This window comes from Triticum aestivum, chromosome 5D, assembly GCF_018294505.1.
Source record: "Triticum aestivum cultivar Chinese Spring chromosome 5D, IWGSC CS RefSeq v2.1, whole genome shotgun sequence".
NCBI lineage: Eukaryota > Viridiplantae > Streptophyta > Magnoliopsida > Poales > Poaceae > Triticum > Triticum aestivum.
The window spans coordinates 122,149,415-122,173,332 of NC_057808.1; the positions used below are offsets into that span (position 1 = coordinate 122,149,415).

The 23,918-nt window shown below is 43.9% G+C and overlaps 3 protein-coding genes across 8 annotated transcripts; 1 reads left to right on the forward strand and 2 right to left on the reverse strand.

The window, feature by feature from the left end:
* Positions 1-10,776: 10,776 nt before the first annotated feature.
* Positions 10,777-17,401, reverse strand: LOC123119826 (uncharacterized). Of its 6 annotated transcripts, XM_044539767.1 has the most exons (15): positions 17,295-17,401; positions 17,024-17,176; positions 16,385-16,537; positions 15,873-15,959; positions 15,271-15,357; positions 14,941-14,987; positions 14,809-14,866; positions 14,122-14,235; positions 13,834-13,953; positions 13,395-13,439; positions 12,098-12,360; positions 11,834-12,020; positions 11,299-11,371; positions 11,086-11,212; positions 10,777-11,001 (listed from the first exon to the last, which is right to left on the reverse strand). In XM_044539767.1, the coding sequence occupies exons 4-13, from the start codon at positions 15,943-15,945 to the stop codon at positions 11,325-11,327; spliced, it is 1,041 nt and encodes a 346-aa protein (XP_044395702.1). In that variant the 5' UTR covers positions 15,946-15,959; positions 16,385-16,537; positions 17,024-17,176; positions 17,295-17,401; the 3' UTR covers positions 10,777-11,001; positions 11,086-11,212; positions 11,299-11,324. The 6 variants fall into 6 exon arrangements, with proteins under 6 accessions (XP_044395702.1, XP_044395700.1, XP_044395705.1 ...); XM_044539765.1 differs by lacking the exon at positions 16,385-16,537 and having other exon boundaries at positions 17,295-17,395; XM_044539770.1 differs by lacking the exon at positions 16,385-16,537 and having other exon boundaries at positions 12,098-12,116; positions 12,210-12,360; positions 17,024-17,370.
* A 107-nt stretch (positions 17,402-17,508) lies between these two features.
* LOC123119825 (probable 2,3-bisphosphoglycerate-independent phosphoglycerate mutase) lies at positions 17,509-20,292 on the forward strand. The gene is made up of 5 exons (XM_044539764.1): positions 17,509-17,879; positions 18,337-18,482; positions 18,562-18,838; positions 19,348-19,620; positions 19,700-20,292. The coding sequence occupies exons 1-5, from the start codon at positions 17,571-17,573 to the stop codon at positions 20,177-20,179; spliced, it is 1,485 nt and encodes a 494-aa protein (XP_044395699.1). The 5' UTR covers positions 17,509-17,570; the 3' UTR covers positions 20,180-20,292.
* Positions 20,293-20,995: 703 nt separating this feature from the next.
* LOC123119827 (protein RTF1 homolog) lies at positions 20,996-23,480 on the reverse strand. Its single transcript, XM_044539771.1, has 2 exons — positions 23,371-23,480; positions 20,996-23,269 (listed from the first exon to the last, which is right to left on the reverse strand). The coding sequence occupies exon 2, from the start codon at positions 23,209-23,211 to the stop codon at positions 21,226-21,228; it is 1,986 nt and encodes a 661-aa protein (XP_044395706.1). The 5' UTR covers positions 23,212-23,269; positions 23,371-23,480; the 3' UTR covers positions 20,996-21,225.
* Between the last annotated feature and the right edge of the window lie 438 nt (positions 23,481-23,918).

The following is a 23,918-nucleotide window of genomic DNA, read 5'->3' on the forward strand; positions in this document are numbered from 1 at the left end:
CTCTCTCTCTTATATGCATATCACCTGTAGCCCCCAAGTGCCGGGTTGTCATGCTTGCAGCAACCTGGGACCTGTAATTGCCTTATACTCATGAAAACTTCAACCAGTGTAGCCCCCAAGGGCCGGGTCATTATGCAATAATGAGCAGGGACTTTGTAAATATGATCATGTAAACTTGACCAGCAACATGTAGCCCCCAAGGGCCGGGTCAGTAAGATATTACCAAGCTGGGACCTTGTATATGATTCGTTGATAATAACAGCATATGATGTAATCTCCACCATGGGGCTTGAACCCACGTCCACAAGGTTAACAGCTTTGTACCGTACCAACTGAGTAGTGGATCTTTCAATATAACGGATTAAGGCTTGTGTACCTTGAATTTTCGACAGGAGCAATTGGTAGCCCCCAAGGGCCGGCTCATTTAGAATGTGATGAGTCGGGTCTTCAATAAGTTGAGCAAAAATGACTTTGCATTAGCCCCCAAGTGCCATGGTATATGCTGGCAGTAACATGGGACTTGCATATTCGATATAATATCAATTTGAATAATGTAGCCCCCAAGTGCCGGGTCGTAAGCCTGCAGCGACTCGGGACTATTCCTTCCATTGTATAATAAATCATATCCATTGATAAAATAATAGCCAGTGCGCCAAAGCGACTTTGAATACCTCATCTGTTGATAAGTAAATCCGGAGTTTAAATACCCGGCGGCTCTTGGCCGATGGCAATTTAATACGCCTCCATTGTAAGCCGGAACTTTTATAACCCGGCGGCTTATAGCCTTTGAGAAAATCAAGAATTGATAACCCTTTTGAGACACCAATTTCAATCTTTGATGATGGGCTTGAACTTAATCATTTATGTAAGTCATAGCTCTGTAAATCCTGCACAGAGATTAAACAACATATGCCCTGGCGACTTAACGTCAAAAGCCAGGACGGGTAACCACCCAAATGTAGTCTTATCCTGCACACAAGTAGATCACAAAATCCCTTGACGGTTTACCGCAGGGCGGGTCATAATATCTCACATATAACCATTGTGATATTGAATTTGTACTGCCGGTTTACATGACCTGTGCAGTAAGGGTGATAACCCAATCTTTAGAAATCAAGACTTCCAAATGTTTATGATTGTCATATGATGGCGACTTATCATCCAAAGTCAAACCGGGTTAAATAGCAACCACTCATATACACTTTAGATATGATCAAAAGAGCTTCAAATAAAATCCAAAAACTGTTTGCAAAAAGAGACTTCAAAATTTTGAGGCTTCTGATTCGAATACGATCAGAAAACCGTCCCAAAGGGGTTAAGCTAAGATTCGAATACGATCATATAGCCCCCAGTGGCTTTGGCGTTGCCGATCAAGAGGGTACCGACAGCTATGTTCTCTTTGGTTCGAATACGACCTATGTTTGAACAGGAAGCCCCCAAATGACCTTGAGAGTTGTTTAACGACGCTGATTCGAATACGATCCACGTCGGTTTCCAAAAGGGGTTGAGCTATGATTCGAATACGATCAAGAAGCCCCCTAGTGAGCTCGGCAGTGTGCCGATCAAAAGGGTACCGACAGCTATGTTCTCTTTGGTTCGAATACGACCTATGTTTGAACAGGAAGCCCCCTAGTGATCATGAGAATATTTAACGACTCTGATTCGAATACGATCAGGGTCACACCTAAAGGGTTAAGCTAAATTCGAATACGATCAGCTCCCAATGGTCATTAAAGCAGGGTACCTATGTTTGGGTTGTGCTTTGTAACAGACTCTTTTTGGTCCCTTTAATTTTTCCTGAGAACTCGAACTTTGCGAGAGATAAATTCTTTTTGAACCGGAAAAACCGGATATTGAGAGTTTCAAAGCTTTGTGATAGACAAATTTACCTTGAACCGGATTTTGAACCGGATTTGAGAGCTTCAAAACTTTGTGGCAGATAAATTTCCCTTGAACCGGATTTTAAACCGGATATTAAGAGCTTCAGTGCTTTGTGGGAGATGTCAAGTCTCTTGAGTCAGATCTAAACCGGAATCCTTCTTTTAAAGCCGGAAATTTTCTGATGGCCTTTAAACTTTTCACCAGTATGGCGGTAGCCTCCGGGACCGAATTATTTTTCCCTCCAATGACCCGGAGTTCTTGAATGCATTGAAACCGACCAATGCTGCCGAGTCATATCATTGTAGCCCCCGAGTCTCAAGACGACTCGAGTTGTTAGCTTTGAGATTCTCCATATTGACCATAGCATAAGGTGTATATCATTGGTGTTGATAGCGCGATGTGAATCCACAGAAGGTTGAGGTAACTGCGGCGGGTTATAAATGATCTTGTGTCAGCTGTGTCAGCAACTCGGCCAATGGTCCCTTCCAACTGGCTATTTGAAGTTAACCAAACTGTAGTGGCGGCGACTTGTGCGCCTGCCCATTTGAACCATCCAGTGCGGACGGCGGCTGATAATACATGATAATTTGCCTCCAATTTTGTTGGAAGAAAAAAATCGGGCTTCCCAAGCCGTGACTTGCTCATACTTAATAATCAGCTCACGCATACGGATGTGGCCTGGTATGTTGATATAGACCAGGCCGCGAGAAACGGACGGAAAGGATGACCTGAGCATCAGAGGTGGATCAAACAGATGAACCGGCCGCGGTGTTGTAAACCGGCCGCGAGCGGGTCAACCATGTTTGTTTTGATGTAGCGAACAATTGTCCTACATCAACAATAGTGCAGACCAAGGCAAAGATAAACTACTCTTTGACAAAAATAATACGTGCCAATAAAATATATCTTAGATGGATATCACCTGATGTGCCAGGCCGGAAAGTAACCCGCCATGAATTTGATGATCACTAGGTGACGTTGAAATCACTCACGGGCGAGTCAGCCGCGGGTGCAGGTAGATGAGTCGGCCGCGGTGTTGTAAGCAGGTGCGGACGAGCAAGTTGTCCTCCGCGTTGTAAGGTGGTGCGGACGGGCGAGTCGGCCGCGCGTTGATGTAAACCGGACCGCAGGGGCAACAGCTGTATATAACAACACTATAGGGCAGAGTGGTTGTTTTCAAAAAATTAATAAGTACTGATAAAAGTAAACTGGATGGATATCACCTGATGTTTTTTGTTCGGACAACGGATAATCCGTTCATCGTGACAGAGGCGGTTTAGGCTGGTCGGCGGCTCAATATGGTCCCGGCAGCTATCGCGATGTGCGTCGTGATGTCTTGACCATTTGTTGGAAGTGGCCAAAAAAATTCCAGCAAATAACTCTCAACTTTGAATAAATCTGATTACATCCGTACGCAGCTTCACATAATCACATGATCGAGTACCAGTTGGACTAGTACGTGATGATTCCCTGGACTCAGTTTAAGTCCACACGACATTATTGATTTCCTTGGGACTTGGAACCTTCTGACTTGACATGGAGCAGCAACGGCAACTTTGTTTGATAGATGATGCTCTGCGACTGGGAAGTGGCAGCAACAGCCATAAACTCAAATCGCCTCGGCTCCTGTATGTAAATCGACTCAGCCTTGAACTATTGCTCAAAAGAGAGGTCTGTACGGGGCAGGGCTCGGCTGTGGAAACAGAAGTCCGCGGGGATGGAGAAGCGCCGGTAGAATGGCGGCTCATCTTGGAGCAACCCAGCAGCAGGATGCTAACAAGGTGAGTCAGGAGCGGCGCGGTGAACCGGAGGTGTGCGTCCGCGACGGCTGCTCAAGGTGGAAACGGCGGAGGCAGCCAACACATTGGAATAAAGCGAGGCTGCCGCCCGGCGTGAGGCCTTGGGGTGATTCGAAGCGCATCAGGCGGCTAGAAGCGTCGCAGCCGCGATGGTGAAGACCAGGCAGGGCCACAGCCACAGCAGAGCTCGGCGGCTCAAAGGCATTTTTGGAATCACGGGAGCGAATCAGAGCAGCTGCGGCCAGAGGCGCACGAGCGTCGAGCGTGGCAAGCGAAAAACATCAGGCGGCGGCAGCTCAGATGCAGAAGCATTGGAGAGGTGCCCCGGCGAAGTAGCTTAGTGAAAGCCAGCGGAGGCGGCGCCGACGTCAGTGGGTCCAAGGACGTAGACGTGCGAGCCGCCAGGCGAGTCAACGGCAGTCTCCGCGTCGCTGTAGGTAATCTGCTTCGTACGAGGAACAGGATGCTGTCGGTTGCCTCTGATGGGCTTCTTTCCTTTTCTTTTTTCTTCTTTTTGGTAATCAAGGGCCAGTCCAACTTGGCAATTTTTCCTTTCCTTAACTCCTTCTCGTAGCTTCCTTGTAGTAGTAATCAGAGTTGACAAAGAAAAAGCTAACTTGGCTTCTAATGACGTACTAATCCAAAACGTACTCTCCTTGTCTTCTAGTGGCGTACTGCGACATCCCGATCGGCAAGTCCAAACTAACCAATCGAGCTGATGCGCTTGTCTGCACTCTTTGACTTGATCAGAGGCAACAACTCGGTGACTCGGACAGAAAACGTCTGCAACTTTGATGGTTTCGGCGGACAAACATCTGCAGCCGCATTGGAAAATCTTGCCATTCTCGGACGGCTTACAAACGCGTGACTTAACAACGGCATGCCAAAAAATCCATCTGCCTTTCGAGTTTATGTGCGGCAGCACGCACGAAACCCTAACTTCTCAAACTTTAATCTTTCATCGATGACTTTTCTTCACTTGACGATCGCGAGCTCCTCGATCCCTGGAGAGCTCCCTCCAAGAACAACACCACTGTGCGCAGGCCCCACGGTGGGCGCCAACTGTCGTGGAATTGTCACGGCAGATGTCCTTAGTGTCAGGACTTAGTCGCGAGGCCAACGCATCTATGCGGTAGCTTGAGAGGGGTTGGGCGGAATCGAGAGACACAACACAAGACAGGGATTTAGACAGCTTCGGGCCCCGGGAAACATCATCCGGTAATAACCCCACATGCTGTTTGAGGCTAGGTCTCATTATGATCATGAGTGAATCGCCGGCTCAGCCGGCTCTTTGTGTCTAGCCCTAAAGATTGTTTCTTCTTGCCTCTCCCTCTTTAGGGAGCCCTGCCCCTCCTTATATAAGTTAGAGGGGCGGGTTACATGTGAAGTCCTAGTAGGACTAGGACTAGTCTATCTTTTCTTACAAGTTGAATACAAGTCCGGGTCTTGCTTCCTCGTAAAGGAAATATTCGTCATCTCTTTGTTCTTAAGCCGGCCCATCATAAACGTGAGCCGGCCTTCTGGGCCTTGGGCCTTGTCTTCTATCTGACCCGCCATCGGGGCCATCCATGAATAGTCAGGCTCGTGAGTCGTCAGTCCTCCGGCGGGTCATCGGTGAAGCGCCAAGTCCGGCCGGGTCATACCGCGGGGTATATCCCCGACAGTATCCATGGTTTTAAAAGAAAAATCTACACGATGGTCTCAAGTGTGCCTTCATCCACACGAAAACCATTGGCAGATTATCCTGATCATTGATTACAAGCAAATCGAATGGACAATGTTGTAGAATTCTCCTCCGTGCTTTTACGGCCTTAGGATTGAAGTTCAGCACTTTGCCCTAATGTCTAGACTCCAAATGGTTTCGTAGAATTCTTTATCCAAAGAATTAAGCTCATCGCATGATCTTTACCTCACAATTGCAATTTACCAATTTCACGTTGGAGTCATGTAGTTTTACACGCTCACGACCAAACTACATAATATTATTCCCCTCTATCTTTGATAAGTGGAAATCTACCAAGTATTTCCCATCTGCGGTAATTCGGTTTCATACCGATATCACCACCCCGATATACATCATTGGCCCCTCAACATATATTTGGGATCTATGTGAGGAATAACTATATTTTCGTCAATACCCCAAGCCCCTCAAATGGGGGGTTATTTATGGACAGTATGTTGATTCAATGAGGAACATTTCCAGGCATTAAGGGCAGATTTCAAGTACCATAAAGAATGCTAGGAAATTAGTGGAATGCTCAACACATTTCTGCCTCAAGTCCACGTATTCAAAGATTTCAACCATGTGTTCAGAAGATTTGCAACACATTGCAAATAACCTGCTAGATTCATTTACTGAATATAAATTAAGGTGTCACATAATCCTACAATCCTGCAAAAATATGCCTGAAAGAGTGGAGGTACCAACAAAAACCACTCAACTCCCCGTTCACGGCAACAGGGGCAGAAGTATGGCAATACTACATTAGGATTCGGCTTCTCGCAAGTAAGGATATCGAGGCCTCTGAATCAGTAAATGCAAGTCAACTTCACATTGGCAGACACCTAATGGGCACGTAGTATACACCTAGTGGACGGGCAACCTCCACCAACCCAGATCATAGTGCACACAATGACTGGGACATCGGAATACCCGACTCAACGACATTGGAAATCGTGAACACTCACCAGGGGTAACGATATTTCCATCAACTCTATATTGATATATAGATTCTGGAGAAACATATAATCGGAAGTCTACAATTGTCGACATACATTTCTCAACTGGATTGAAAAACCTTCCACATGATTCAGGTCCAAAGACCATGGCCATGGCAAAGTGTGAACAACACTCGGACTGAAGTTGAGCAAAGGGTATAATCTAGGTAGAAATAATCTTGCTCAATAAAGGGAAAGGTATTCACATAAGCAATACCTACGCCAATTTTCTTCTGGAAACAGAATTGAGAACAATGAGGTGGTGAAACATAGAGCAAGTATTGTAGCACAAGGGTTCACGCAGATACCCAACTATTCTCCAGAGGTGAAATCTCTTTCCGATAACTTATATCATTCACATTACAAAATCATATATCTATGTAGTTGATAGATGTAGTGATTACATATCAATGTCGATCACAAGATTCAGACATAAATGGTTCCCAATGGAATCTCACTTCTGAACCGAAATGCAAAACGCAACATACGTTGTGTAAAAAAACCATTAAGTCACCATATGAGTTATTGTTGTCGGTACATTTTGGTACAACCGACATGGTGAGTTCCTTATACACAAGGATTACTCCTACAAATGATGATTACCCTGAAGGAAATATGGCCTAGAGGCAATAATAAAGTTGTTATTTTATATTTCCTTATTCATGATAAAGGTTTATTATTCATGCTAGAATTGTATTGATCGGAAACTTAAATACATGTGTGAATACATAAACAAACACCGTGTCCCTAGTATGCCTCTACTAGACTAGCTCGTTGATCAAAGATGGTTAAGGTTTCCTAACCATGGACATGGGTTGTCATTTGATAACGGGATCACATCATTAGGAGAATGATGTGATGGACAAGACCCATCCGTTAGCTTAGCATAATGATCGTTCAGTTTTATTGCTATTGTTTTCCTCATGTCAAATACATATTCCTTCGACTATGAGATTATGCAACTCCCGGATGCCGGAGGAATACCTTGTGTGCTATCAAACGTCACAACGTAACTGGGTGATCATAAAGATGCTCTAAAAGTATCTCCAAAGGTGTTTGTTGAGTTGGCATAGATCGAGATTAGGATTTGTCACTCCGAGTATCAAAGAGGTATCTCTGGGCCCTCTCGGTAATACACATCATACGCTTGCAAGAAAATGACTAAGAAGTTAGTTACGAGATGATGTATTACGGAACGAGTAAAGAGACTTGCCGGTAACGAGATTGAACTAGGTATAGAGATACCGACGATCGAATCTCGGGCAAGTAACATACCGATGGACAAAGGGAATTACATAGGTTGTCATAAGGTTCGACCGATAAAGATCTTCGTAGAATATGTAGGAGCCAATATGGGCATTCAGGTTCCGCTATTGGTTATTGACCAGAGAGGTGTCTCAGTCATGTCTACATAGTTCTCGAACCCGTAGGGTCCGCACGCTTAACGTTCGTTGACGATATAGTATTATATGAGTTATGTATGTTGGTGACCGAATGTTGTTCGGTGTTCCGGATGAGATGACGGACATGACGAGGAGCTTCGGATTAGTCCGGAGGTAAAGATTAATATATGATAATAGTGTTTGATCTCCGGAAAGGTTCCGAAATTCACCGGAAGGGGTTTCGGATGTTTCCCGAAAAGTTTGGGCACGAGAACACTTTATTTGGGCCAAGGGGTAAAGCCCACGAGGGTTTTGGAAAGTGCAAAAGAAAGTTTTGCGGAGGCCAGGGGCCAGACACCAGGAACCCTGGCGTCTGGGTTGTAGACGCCGGGAACCCTGACGTCTAGCCCTGGAGTCCGAGAAGGATTCTTGCCTTTCGGGAAAAACCGACTTTGAGGAGGCTTTTACTCCAAGTTTCGACCCCAGGGCTCAACATATAAGTAGAGGGGTAGGGCTAGCACCCAAGACACATCAAGAATCACCAAGCCGTGTGCCAGCAACCCCATCCCCTCTAGTTTATCCTTCATCATAGTTTCCATTGTGCTTGGCGAAGCCCTGCGGAGATTGTTCTTCACCAACACCGTCACCACACCGTCGTGCTGCAGGAACTCATCTACTACTTCGCCCCGTCTTGCTGGATCAAGAAGGCGAGGGCGTCATTGAGCTGAACGTGCGCGAACGCGGAGGTGCCGTACGTTCGGTACTTGATCGGGACGGATCGTGAAGGTGTACGACTACATCAACCGCGTTGACAAACGCTTCCGCTTTGCGATCTTCAAGGGTATGAAGATGCTCTCCCCCTCTCGTAGCTATGCATCTCCATGGATAGATCTTGCGTGTGCGTAGAATTTTTTTGTTTTTCAATGCAACGTTCCCCAACATACCCATGCATGTCTGTCGTACACAGGGATTACTCCCGCAAGACAAAGCACATGATCATCTTAATGACGAATTTTGAGATGAAGGATTGGGTAAAACCTCGATCACCTTCACTCATACTTTATGGTACGCTATGTTTTCTATCTCCAAAATATATTGAAGAAATTCATTGTGGACAAATCTTATGCATCCATAACTTGCATGGCTTCGTTCTCTAGACGTAGAGAAAGATCCATTAAAACCATGAGTTGATGAGAATGCGATATTGGGACATAAAGTTTCATATCCTAGTGCCATTGGATCCACCACACATAATTGGTTGGATCTCAAGAATATCTTTCGATATCTCCAAGGCATCAAATATCTTGTCCTAGTTTTTCAGTTTCAGAGAAATCTTGGCACCAATATCATTGGATAAATCGATTAGATCCCCACTATGTTAGATCATAGACAAGCTTTGTGTTCCTCCTAGGTGTGGTAGCCATACCATGAAAGTCTTCCAAACAGACCTTAGTGGCTACATCCACCAACCATCATCTCAAAGATAATGTTGCTTGTGTTATCTGGATGCAAACAGGGTGCATAGTAAGCAATATCTTTATATTGTTCATCTTACAAGTCAAATCATGTGATAACCATGAAGTCTCTACTAACTTCAACATTCTAGAAACATGTTCATGGAATTCATATTCAATGGCTTCAAGATATGCAAATATCCCTGAATTACTCCTGTTCAAAGCACCATGTTATATTCCTTTTCCCTTTATGAGTTTACTTTTGCAGGTTCTCATCAAAGTTTTTAATGAGGTAATATCAACATGAGATCATATGTCATACTTTCTGTTTTTCTCACCGGGGTCTTTAGGAAAGTATACACGACATATTTATTATCCTCTAAACTCTATGGGTTTTCCCATATTGAGTTAAAGAGACAATTATCATGATATGTCATATCTTTTCTCCTTATAATTTTTCCCACTGGCTTTTAAAGGAGTTTCCAATGACATATCAGATCGCACTCTTTTCCCTTATGAGCTTTCCCTCGAGGTTTCTCATAAAAGGTTTAACGAGGCGACATATGCAATACTTTATATTTTTCCCCACTGAGGTTTTTAAAGGAAAGTATACAAAGCATATTTATTGTTCTCCAAACTCACCAATGAGTTTCCTCCTTTCTCAAAGGTTTTCTCATATGAGTTATCAAGGAGACAATAATCATTATATGTTGCGCCTTTTCTCCTTATTCTTTTTTTCATTGGGTTTAAAGGAGTTTTAGCAACATATCTGCTCTATTCTCCTCATATTTTCCCCGCAGGGTTTTAGGGAAGACTCTCAAGATTATACAAAAGATTTCTCAAGATGGAAGATCCATGTACAGGAAGTTTTCAATGATGAAACATTCAAGGAGCGAATGCCTCCGAACAGGCACCTCTTCCAGATGTATATATACTTAAGAATCGATAGAAATCCGGACTTTCATTCAATCTCGTTTTACTCTAACACTGTTCAAGCAATTACGGCGAATCATGCCTCTCGTCCTGACTACACCCGTTCCTGGAGCAAGATGGCAGAAACCTCCTCCAAGATCGTATAAAATAAATATTGATGCTTCTTTCTTTGATGGAGGAGGGCATGATCATTGCAATTCTTCGGAATTTTCAACGAAAGCTATGGCAGGGGCATCAGAATCTCGATCATACTCTCAAACCCCCGAACTGCAGAATCCTTGGCTCTACGACACCATCTGGAATTCGCGGGCTGAAATTACTATATAAGGTCGGCTTTACCAAGGTGGTGATGGAGTCCGATTGCCTGGAGCTGGTCGAAGCACGCAATGGGAAGATTGAAATATGGAGTCCTTATGCAGCAGTTTTGGCATACTGCTTACATTTAGCTCATGGATTTCATTTAGGCATTGTCCCAGGGAAGCATATGGTTTAGCACATTATCTTGCCAGGGATTGTTATGATTCTAAAACTAGTTATGATTGGGTAGATGGAGCTCCCAGTTTCTTGTTATGGCGTGTACTGCTCGATATAACCCTGCCACAGATTAAATAAAAGTGCCATGAGGCTTTACCTTCAAAAAACATGAAAGCAACCAATGATATTCTAATAAATAAATAAAACCTATGCTACTGCTGGTTTGGAGAACATTCATCATGTCATTTATAACAAGGGGGGCACATAAACATAAGGACTTCGCGGATACTTTATCCACACTTAGTTACATCACCAGGGCCGGAACGAGTTGTGGTTAGCTTCTACCAAGAGTCAACGAGCCTACAGAAAAAACAGATGACATCAAGTTTATATGAGATATACATGCAGCGCTAACTGTGGACTGAATTCCAGATAGAGACTTACCAAAATGACCTTATATTCAGATCGTCCGGTCCCAAAGTCATTCCGACTAGAACAAATTTTACATTAAATGAACAAAATGAGATACTCTATTACTTTCACCAATGAAGCGGCTATACCAATGAACAACCTGTGAGACTGATCCAAGATTAGCCATTGTTCAGCACCAAATTCCAAGATTTGAAATTCATGGCAACAAAGTCAAAAGGTAAATACCAATCAATGGGCTACTCTACTGAGGCTTAGCTTGCAGGTAGAGCGTTAGATTGCTTCTGCGTCTTCTTTTTGCCTAGAGAAGAGAAATCAAGTAATATGATATAAGCACGCCTCATTTGTTTTCTGCAGGTTTCGAGACATAAAAAAAAGGTACTGGTACAAGAGCCTTCCAGTAAAATTAGATCAAACATTCTTGTAATGATTAAGGGTACAAATGAATTGCTCTTTAGTTTATATCAGAACTGAAGCACACCATGATACTTTAGTGTTTTTTCAAAGAAAAACTGTTGCTTTATTATTGAAGGACTGCACCAAAAGTAAATGCCTGAAATTATTTGCCATGCAGATTTGGATCGTGAATCATGTGATGACTACGTCTTCCCTAACTAAATGCTTCCTATGTTCATTTTAGCAGTAAAAGTATCAAAAGATATACAATAAAGTAGCAACTAGTAATGAGCAGATTAATTACTTATTCGACATGGCCAAATTGTTTTTTACAGGACAAAGAAAGGTAGTAAAATCCAGCTCCAACCTGTGGTTTTTGAAGGAACTGCCGCTTTGTTGCACCTGCTTCTTCCCAATTCATTTCTAACTGCAGATACTGGAGTGTCTGCTCTCTGAGCTTTTGTTGCCTGCAGACGACTTGGCCCGCTTGATGATAATTGTGGAGAGATTCCTGAGCACAACCCTGATGTGCTTGCAGGCAGCTGATCTAGAAGCTGTGGGAACATGCACCACTCAGTAACAGAAGATGTTAAGATATTGCGCCTATGATCACAAGGAGATGGCCCCAAACCTTTTTTTGAGGAATGCTGCTGTTCCGAGAAGCATGTAATACTGAATTATCAGAACCATGTAATACCGAATCATCAGAACCATGTAATGTTGAATTATCACATGGTACCAACCCATTATTCTGTGACGAGTTTGGAGTTGTATTACTTGCATAGCTGTGTGACTGCTCCGCGCATGATTCACGGTAAAGCTGAGCAAGCTCCAATCGAAGCTGGTAGTTTCCCCGTGAATGATACATTTTTGTAGCAAGAGGAGCTGGCACATCTGAAATTAAATGAAGAAATCATAACACCATCTCATAAGAACTAACTGTGCAGAGAAACTTAAAAAACAGTATGATATTAGCCTTAACTTGGAAGGCAGAAACTTATCATTTGCTAGGTTATTGGTGCCCCCAGCTAGACACAGGCGCAAGTTTTACAGTCAAGCCAATGTGAAATAATATAGGACCCGAACAAGAAACTCTGGTTCCCACTCAGATCCTCACGTAACACAGATCCTTCATGTATATTTTATTCATTTGTTTAGCATGTAAGTATTTCCTTGTGAAAAACTAGTATAGTATATTTCACATATACTCCCTCCGTCCCATAATATAAGATCGTTTTGCAAGCTAAAAAGCTTGCAAAACGATCTTATATTATGGGACGGAGGGAGTATTATTCAAGTCCCATATATTTCACGTATATTCTAATGTGCTTTTCTAATAAGATTTTGCCGACGACAAAATTGCTAGTGAAAGAGTCAATGTGATGATGATCAACCAGAATTGATACCAAACAAGCCGACATCCGTGTACCATTTGAAACTGGAAACCCCATCGAAGAAAAAGCTGTTGGGTGGGCATCAGTGTAGGAGCTCATATTATTGATGATTAAACTATGTCTAATTACAATTAAGAAATATTTGCATTGCTCACAATAATCAACTGCTGCATTTCTAAGCTTCAACCCCAGAAGAATAACATAGGTAAAATTCACTCCTAGACATCATTCTCCCTTTTTTTTGCGAATAACTCCAGACATCATGTTGGCACTGAGACATCACAAAATCAACAATATTTTGATTGACACTGTCAAATCATGTCATTTGCTGAAGCACAGCGGACTGATTTTAAATTTATAGGACATATAAAGGGGATGCCGTCGAGTCAGGAAATTATTTCTGCAAAGGCCAACCAATTCCGTGTTTAAGAGCAAAACCTTGGCTCCCAAAAATGGTCGTTAGCATGATTAGATGCATGTATTTAGAAAACATAAGCGGCACAAAACATAAGCATACTGATAAGTACATTGTACCTCTAAAACGACTTTCAGGAGCATTGATGGCAGGTGTTTTGAACCCTATACAACAAAGAAGCATAAAATAAGCCATGGCACGATTAAAACCTGACCAGAAAGTTGGTCCTTGCCACAACCATTATATAGCTACCAATTGAAACATCTATCCTGACAGTGAAGCTGCAACCCAAGAGTCGAACACATCCGCTACCACTGTAGTCCGTACTATCAATTTCTCTAGATAATGGACTTGGATTAACGTATTTCACATCTAAACAAAAGTGGGCTTAGAAATATGTATCACGGAGGATCACAAGCTAATGCAAACCACAAACGTGGTGGCAATACTAATAACAGCATTACATACAATGGTGAAACGTTTCAAGAAACTATTCAACAACAAATGAAGTAGAATAAAAACTTCACCAGATTGAATTAGAAAGAAAGAACCACTTACTTTGATCAGCAATAGAATTTAAATGTTTGCTCTCATTTCCATTGGTCAACTCAAAGTCATTGACTATGTTCTTATTTTCAGGCTGAGACTTTAATTTCACTTTTATATGTACCTTTTGATCTATCAGATGTCAAGGCAGCAAAACTTCGAACGGAAATCCATATAACAAGGAATGGATATGAAGATAAAACATTATTCATAAAAAAATGCATATAGCAGTGTAATGTAGACGCCCAAAGTAAATAAACAAGAATCAAATTGTTTTGCATAAGCTATTAACAGGGATACTTCCATTGCTTGTCAGCTTTATTTTCCTGCCCTTCTTTGGAGGCTTCATAGGATGAACATCGTCTTCTACACCCATCGAATCGTTTGGGTTCACCTTCCCTGAGCTACATCGCTCTGCAGAAGTCAAAATATCAATGAACTTCCAGATCAGTTCAATGGACTCACCTTGTAAGGAAAGTGTAACTTTAATTAAAGTCACACCAAGCAAATGTGTAACAAGGAAGGTTTGAACAGTCATAAATCAAAAACCATGAAAACTAACTCTTGGTATATAACATGTCAAGTATTGTTGTCGGTACGTTTGAACGGAATATAGTAATCGAACGAATAACGCCACCCTAAATAAATGAATTATTTCACAATACAATACTATGTTGATTAACATTATTGGCCAGTTGCATGATGAATAATAGAGTGGTTGTGCCAATAGTCATTAATAAAGTCAAATTATGACAACACAACGACATGGGGTCGCATATACATACTGCAAATTATGTAGTTTATGCACTGACTAGCTTGGAGTCATGCTAAATTATAAATATATACAGTAGATGTTTGCAGCATTGTTTCCAACCAAAACAGTGTGTAGTTGATGCACTGACTAGTCTGGAGTCATATTCACTGTCATGCTATCATATGAACTAAATTACACCAAAACAGTGTTTAGTGTAACGTGTTGAACAATACCTGCATGAGGTGCATAATGGCTGGCCTTAACAGGCTTCTGGCATGTATCACAGCGGACCTTAAATATAAGATGTCAGCTCAAATTGGAAGCAGAATATGAAAAAGGGGGAATCTAGGTTTATCAAAAAATACCAGGTCCAATGGATCAGCCATAGGTTTTGATCCGAATATATGCATATCTGCACATAACTAAATCATAAATTGTGGTGTCAACTGATGACTTTACAATGTGAACTACAATATAATGGCACTGTGTGTCACAACATAAACATGACATGTAGTATATGAGCCGAGAAACAAACTGAGAAAAACTGATCAGTTATCAAATAAAATACACATCAGACAAAACTGAGTAATAAAAATGGTTGCTAAAAAAATAGTGCCACTGATAAAGGCATGCAGAAGTTTTAATGTTAGTGTGTGAGTCTGTGATCTCCTGGTTCAAGAAATGGAAGAACTTACCATCTTCATCAAGCAAATTTGGTTCGTGTGCGCTAAGAAGTTGCTTGTGTAGGATATGTGAAGCACTCTTCTCATTAATCACCTCATCTGCCAACATGTCAGGGGGGAAATCTTATTTTCGTTCTCAAATACCCAGAAGGTTTAAGTTATGTACGTTTTTCTAACAATGAGCATTTATTTTATTCTCTTATGAGAGCTATGTTTAAAAAATCCAGCAAAATGAAATATGGAGGCAAGTAACCGAAATTCAGTTCTCCAAATATGATAAAAAAAAAACATAACCTTGCATGCAGATGGTGAAATGTCTAAGGTCATTACACTACCTCCAAACAGAGATAATGTAACCGGAGACATAATAAGTATACAAGTCACAGGTATTCGTGAAAATGGAAACTTATATTGGAGACTGAAGTCATGTTAACTTCTATATTATATAGACAAACCGATAGTCTTGCAATCAAGAAAACAGCTGTAAAGGCATCATGACTTGAATTTTATAATACCAATACTACTTGTTTTACTCTGGTGGGTATGGGGAATTGGGGATCCGCCAATAAAATCAAGAGAATAAACTAAATGGAAGCTCATTTGTTATAGTTTACCAGGTGTGGCATGATTTTCCATCATTAGCTTCAGCACAGAAGCCATTTTAAAATGTCCAGCCATGCAGACCATTTTGTAATAGCAACCTACATTGAACCAAATGCACATGACATTAGTTAAAAAATTATTCAAACATCCAAAGTTGGACGTGGGTGATATCATGTTGCAAGAAACTTTGCAATGCGTTCACTAATTCAGAACTTGTAGTTTGATTATATGTCTGGTTATTGTCTTTCCAGCATTTAGTCTCTCCATGGAGAAAAAGGATGCACAGATATGTCACCGGTATGTGGTGTCCCATGTGCCACCGATTCATGAACAAATCTAATGGGAAATTTCAACAACACAAGTGCAGCTCGCATTTCATAACTAGAAACAAACTTAAAAATATTTGGTACTAGAAGTTGCTGGTGTCCACAATTCAACATGACAATTTTTTCTGAATATTTATAAAATGAAATTAAATCCTAAACATTCAAGGCTGAGACAATGAACAAAAATAATCACAGACCTACGCTGACAATTCAAACTCCAAGCTCTCTAAGTATCTCCATGAACATTGTGAATATAGTACTGTTAACTCAACACCCTGTCACCTGGCCAACTTATCAGCCAGTTTTGCGTAAGTTCCATTTGCATGCGGGGCCTCAATCTTTTCACACTCCTGAGAGTTAAACCAAAACTGTAAAAAAAAAAAAAAACTAGAATTGAACTGATGTTACATTGACCTTCCCCATCCAGCTTTTCACATTGCGGCACATTTAATGAAATCCTAAAATGTGTGCCCCGAATGCAAGTTTGATCTCCCCACCATTACGTCCTCTCCTACATTCAGATCACACTACACTTAAACGTTTCAAACAACGATAAGTGCACAACTAACAGGCAAAGCACACGAAGCAGTGTCATGTACAATGTGACAATCTGAATATCGCACACCTATGATCATTCCACTAGTCGCTAATTCATTTCAAATTTGAGATCAAATTCCGAATAAAAAACTCTTAGGAATATCAAAAACTTGTTTCACAAGACATGGCTTCACTAAAAGCAATCACAGAGTTAGATCGAATTACGACTAAAATTTTGACGAACTGACCCCAGTAAAAAACACACGGGAAATTTTCTTGTAACTTCACAAGTGTCTCACCTGCAATAGCCGAATTCCTGGAGGACGCCGAGCCCTCAAAAAATGCCGGAAAAATCAGGGGGCGTTGAGGATATCTCGGTGTCAATCGGCGGCCCTCTGGCGCCACAGGCGTCTCCGCCGGCAGGACTGTTCGCAGGCGGGCGCCTCCTTCCCCTGCGCAATCACACTTGTCACATGCCAAATTCCGCGACTAGAAGAGCGCGAAAAAAGTGAGCCAGAGGCGAAGGAAAGCGCAGGAGAAGCGGCAAGGTGGCGTAGAGAGATCTCCTACGCTCAGCGGAGGATCCCGGCGATCGCCGGCGGCGATGGGGAGGGGAATAGGCGCACGAAGGCGAAGCGAGCGCCAAGCGTTTGGAGATTTGGGGCGGAGGCGTTCGGGCCCGGTCGGTTCTTGTAACGAGCGAACCGACCGGGTCGGACGCCTGGTCTGGGTCCGGATCCAACGTAACTGGTCCGACCTAGCCAGCGCCGCTCGCCGCTTAGCTGCTCGCCGCGGCAGCAAGGGGAGGAGGGGAAAGCAAAAGAGGGCGGCATCTTTGCGTCGGCGATGGCGGCGGCGGCGGGGGCGAGGAGCAGGGTGGCGTTCGTGCTGGTGGACGGGATAGGGGACGTGACCATCCCTTCCCTCGGTGGGCGTACCCCGCTGGAGGCGGCCGCGGCACCACGGCTGGACGCTGTGGCGGCGGCTGGGGTGGTCGGGCTCATGGACCCCGTGGAGCCGGGGCTCGCCTGCGGCAGCGACACGGCGCACCTCTCCCTCCTCGGGTACGATCCCCGCGTATACTACCGCGGCCGCGGCGCGTTCGAGTCCATGGGCGCTGGCCTCGCCATGGCCCCGGGCGACATCGCCTTCAAGGTCCGGTTCTGGCTACACTTGATTACATTTCTCACTTCCTATAGCAGTAGATCAGCCTTAGTGCGCTCTTGTGCCTTAGTATTTCTAATTAGTTAGCTTACTTCATATAGTATTTCTAGCTAATTTACTGCTGATGGTTCAGATCATTGACTAGTCTTGTAATTCCTTTACTAAACTTGTTAATAATTTACTAAACTCATATAGTATTGATCAGTCTTGTAATTTAGTGCGCTCTTGTTAGATTTTTGCATACTATTTCCCTTTGTTAATAATGCCCCGGATTGTAGACTGGTACTCCCTCCGTAAAGAAATATAAGAGCGTTTAGATCACTAAAGTAGTGATCTAAACGCTCTTATATTCCTTTATAGAGGGGGTACTTTTGAAGCCATGCAGTAAACGGTATGTCTGAACTGATGAATGTATTGTTTCCCTTTGCTGAATTATTTACCCGCACAGTCGAACTTTGCTACATTGGACGAAAGCACGGGGGTTATCGTCAGCAGGAGGGCGGATAGGCACTTTGAGGAGGAAGGCCCAATCCTCTGTGCTGCATTAGATGGAATGAAGCTCCCATCATTTCCCGAATATGAAGTGAGAGTCAGGTGCACCATCTATTCATGCTGAGCATTAATGTGTTATTATTGGTTTTCCTATTCCCATAATTTACACCTCTTTCTACAGGTACGCTACTGAGCACAGATGTGGTGTGGTTGTGAAAGGACCAAGGCTAAGTGGAAACATTTCCGGAACTGATCCGTTGAAAGACAACCGCTTGCATCTAAAGGCTGAACCTTTGGATGATTCGGAAGAAGCTAAAAACACCGCAGCTGTGGTTAACGAGCTCTCTAAGGAGATCACACGTATACTGGTTTCTCAACCCATCAATGCAAAGCGTGCTGTCGAGAGGAAGAATATTGCTAATGTTGTGCTATTGCGAGGCTGTGGTATCCGGATTGAGGTTAGTGAACTCAAAAAAAAAAATTCTCGTACAATTACTAATTCCTAGAATGGGGTGTTATCTGTCCATATAAATAGATAATTCCAGGAGTAAATAAGTAAAGTATTGATATAATTGGAATTGCGGAAGCAGTGCAACTCGCTGGAGGTAGCAATATCAAAATGAGAGATAGATTCGGAAAGATTTGCACAGTGATCTTTGCTTTCGAGTACCATGGTTCAATCCCATCAAAATAAGTATAATCCTGATCTGATTCTTGAGTTCTAATGCTGAATTTTTACCAACTTAAGCTTAGAGCATCTTGTCATCATAACACATATAGGAACACGCTTTTGGCCAACATCTGCATTGGCTCTTCCAAATCTATTGAAGATTACTCCGGCGAGCATAAGAGTTTCCCATCTAAAGCATGCAAGAGTTCCCTGGTTATGATTTAACATGTTTTCTACCTACTGGAACTTGATGCTACTGGACTTCCTTTCTAATGAAGTTGCATGCACCTATACTAGGTACCTCCCTTTGAAACCAAGCATGGACTCACACCATGCATGGTAGCTCCTACCAAGATCATAGCCGGGCTGGGGCTGTCGTTGGGCATTGATATCCTTGAAGCACCTGGAGCAACTGGAGATTATAGAACTCTCTTAACTTCCAAGGCAAAAGCTATAGCCAAGGCACTCTCTGCTCCTCTGGACACACCACCTCGCGTTTTTGTGCCTGGAGAGGATGAATATAAAGCCGGAAGAGAAAATGGATACGACTTTGGTTTCTTGCACATCAAGGTTAAAATAAATATAGGCTCTCTTGAAAACTAGCATTAACTGTGTGATGCTGATAGTTTGTATTATAACGTTAGTGCAGGCTATTGATGATGCTGGCCATGACAAGGCTGTCAAGTTAAAGGTGCGAGGTCTGGAAGCTGTCGACCGGGCTATTGGTCAGCTTGCAAGGCTCCTGTGGGAAGCTGAGAAGTCGGGGCACTACCAGTACTTCCTCTGTGTCACTGGAGACCACTCTACTCCTGTTGAGTACGGAGACCACAGCTTCGAACCTGTCCCGTTTGCGATATGCCGGCTGAGAGATTTTGTGGGAGCAATTGGGGAGGGCAATGTGATGAATACCCCCCTCGACGATTTCCCGCTGCCTTCGGTTAAATCCGGAGAAGATTTAACTGATGATTCAGAACCAGCGGAACACAAGCCTGAGGAGCGTAAAGCTTTTAGCGGCGATACAGTGTGTGAATACACCGAGATTGCTGCTGCAAGGGGCTGCCTTGGGCGGTTCCCTGGAAGTGAGATGATGGGCATCATCAAGAAGTTCATGAAAGCAAAGAACGATTAACGCCAGTTCGATTGCTAACACTGTACTTGATCTTTGTAATAATGACAAATGGATAAACGACGCAGAACCAGCTTAATCCGATAGTAATAAAATCTATCATGGTTGAGGTAGAATGACATGTGGTTTGAATCTGTTCGCAACTGCCATGTTACCCAGCGAATGTCCGCCGGGAATTGGCGTCCTAAGTTTAAGCCTCCTTTTTTTTCCTTTTCCCTTTCTTGAGGCGTCCAGCTTATGAAACTTCTTTTTTCTAAGCTTACCAAACTTCTGAGGCCATATGTGGTCTTTATGCTGAATCCTCTGTGCCTACAGTGTAAGCTGTACAACAATATGCGGAGCATTATGTAGCTTGGCAAGAAGAATTTGGCACTATGTTCAGGCCCATATGAAGAAGGCACTGTTCATCCAAGAAACACATTACTCTCTCTTATCAACAGCTATAGATTGTGATGCAAATATCTTGGTCGCGCAAAGACTTGTATTGGAGCAGAGACAACGGAAGAGCATTCAGAATGCAATGATAAGAAACGAGTTAAATACCGTTTCATACGTACAGAAACATGAATACATCCGTAATCCCGAGCTAAAATTCCCTTGGCCACATAGAAAGCATAACACCAAGAACAGTAGCACCGAAATAGATCGAAATCAACATTGGATGTGACCAAACTAACAATGGAACCAATATACAGGTCAATCAGGAAAGAGAAACATGACAAACATACAGAAACAGAACATTTCCACCTGGCACTATCCACTGTTTTTAAGCAAGAGCAACCTTGGATAGGATTCAAAGGAACTGATGCAATCCGCAAGTACAAACATGAAACGTAATTACTCCAAAAAACGGCCATGAAATGTCAATAACACTTTCAGACGTACAGGTCTATGTATTTATGAAAATAAACGCACAATCTGCCTTTCCAGTGTATTACTCGAGAGAAAGCAAGGCAAAAAATGCAACTGGTCTGGACAATTGTCAGAGCGAGCAGAAGTCTTGTTGCCAAGAGGACAGATACATCGAGCAACCAGGAGAGATATATCCTTCAAAGAAGACCACGTCGCCTTTTGTAGTCGCTCACAGAGAGAGTTAGAGCATGCCTCCTTCCATCATTGTCAGGGATCTTGTAACCCATCGTTGCTTCTATCTTCTGCTTCCTCGCCATGTAGGCCTCAAACTGACCTTTGGGTCCACCATACTGCTCCAGAATAGCCAGTGATATAGGAAGTTCAAAATTATGTAGCGGATTCGTTTCTGTCCCGAGATCCAAAGGTGCGTTGGTATCAACCAGCTTCCCAGCTTCAGCTGCTGCCACCAGAGCTGAAGCTGTGACTGCTGTGCCAACTCGCACCCCACCCTTCACAGCTTCCGTCACAGCTATTACATTATCGCTGTTGCCATTGGCGGCTTCAGCATTTTCTGCTTCTCCTTCTGGCTTTGCTGCATAATAGTTCCTCGATCTTGTCCACCTCCTTGAGAAAGGATCATAACCAGCCTCTCCAGCCTTCAAACTTGTATTAACAGCTTTCATTTCTGATGCATTCTTGAAATTCTCAGCACGGTTCTTCCTGTTCATCTCCTCTAACTTTGCTGCCTTCTCGTTAGTTGACATTGGCTGAGCAATCTTCTGCAGATGACTCAACCTTGCACGGATCCTTTCTGCTTCTGCATCATCCCTCCGGACCAGGGCCATCTCCAACTGATCCCTCAACCTATCCTTCTCAGCAGCAACATTCATAGGACGTCTCACAGCTGATTTCTTCTCTCGCAGCATCTGCTGTACAGTAGCTGCTGAATACACATAATTGTAGGCCTTTATAATGTCTTCTTTCTTCTCCAGCACTTCCTGCCGGGTTGGTATGCGTACGCCATTCTTTTCAGCCTCTTGAAGCCACTCCTTGAACTCTTCTTCAAGGACAGGAGAGTCGGAGACCTGAGTCATCTGCCACCGAGCAGCATTAGCTTCATTATCCCATACAACATTGAGATACTTGCATGTTTCGTAACTCTCCAGTTTGTACTGCCGATCTGGGTCGTTAGCATCCACGTTTCTAACTATGCACAGCCTGTACTTGGGGGTGCCTGATTTTGTCTTGCCAATCCCAAGCCGCACAAAGCAACCAGATACAAGGTCCTCAAAAAAGGGTTCCATGAACCACTTCACCAGCTTTGACCTCCGAAGGGTTATGCTCTTCACATCATCAAACTTGAGAGGGTCAAGTCTACTTGGTGATTCGTCAAACTCATCATCCCGATTATCCTCAGCAATCCCAACATGGTTGTTCATCCTCCCCCTGTGACCGCCATCATTGCTACCATCGCTCGGGGGGGTTCCAGCCCTGCGTCTATTAGGCGAGCTGCCACTCTTGGGAACCAGATCCTTGAACCTGCTACGGTACGCCTCCGGATCCTGCTGCCTCATCCTCTTGGCTCGCAGCTCGTCGAGTGCGCTCTTGGTGGCAGACCTGTCAGTCCGGGCCGAGGCCCGCAGCCGGCTGGGCGGTGGGGGAGGGCTGTCCTTCCGGGCCTTGTCCGTCTTGGACGAGGACGCCCGTGCCAGCTTCTTGAGCTTGTAGTCGTCGATCCTGGTGCTCCGCTCCGCCAGGATCATCTCCCTCTGCAGCTCCGTCATGTTCTCCAGCTGCTCCTTGTCGTCCTCGTCCTTGTACAGGTCGCTCCCGACGGACGGCGCGCTGTCGGAGTCCTCACCCCCGCTCCGCCTCCCCTCGTCATCGGGATCCTCGTCGTCGTACCCTCCTCCTCCCCGGCCGCCGCCCTTCCCCGTCTGGTGCCTCTTCTTGAGCGGCACCTGCGACCCCGCCGGCAGCCTCTTCCTCGGGTTGCTCGGCGCAACGTCCGAGTCGGAGTCGCCGTCGTCCGAGCCATCGGAGCCGCTCCCGCCGGAGTAGGAGCCCCCAGCGCGGCGCCCGTGCTGCTGCCAGCGCTGGTTCGACTGCCGGGACTGGCCGTCCTTCCCCACGGTCCGACCCGCGGCCTGGAGGAGCAGATCGTCCAGGTTAGGGTCCGGCATCGGCGATGACGCTCCTCCTCCTCCTCCTCCTCCTCCTCCTCCTCCTCCTCAAGAAACCCTACAAGAACAATTCCCAATAGCAAATCGGGAAATAAACAGCCATGAGTACTCCACCGAGTAGCAAAAGTGGAGAGGGAGGAAGAAGATCTGCTGGATTACCTTGGAGCTTCGGTGGCGGCGGCGAGAGGTCGATGGACACCGTCGAACACGAGAGGGGAAAAGGAGGGGTTCTGATATGTTGTTGGGCCTTGGCAGCAGCAAAGAACTCAACAACGGGCCCGTTTATGATGCTGCCTCTTTGGGTTTTATACTTGTGGTTGATGGTATACACGATTGCTCCCCCATCAACTCGAAGAAAAAAAAACTCAAAGAAAAAAAGCATGATTGCCCCCCCTCAAAAAAAAAGGATATACACGATTGCTGCTAATATCTCCCCTCCCATACAATGGTTTGGAAGCAAGGTAAGGACCTTAGTAATTATGTTTTTTTTCACTAATATGTTTATGCCTATGAAGTTTTTCAACCAGATCAGGAGGTATTATCTCATGCGTGAAGGCGGGTTAATGAATAACTCTATATTAGCACCTTATTCAAGAGACGAGGTTCTAAATACGCTATTTGATATTGGGGATATAAAGATTATGACATATGCTTGGTGATGATCTGGTTAATTGCGGTGTTATATCATCTTGATGGAATGAAACTAC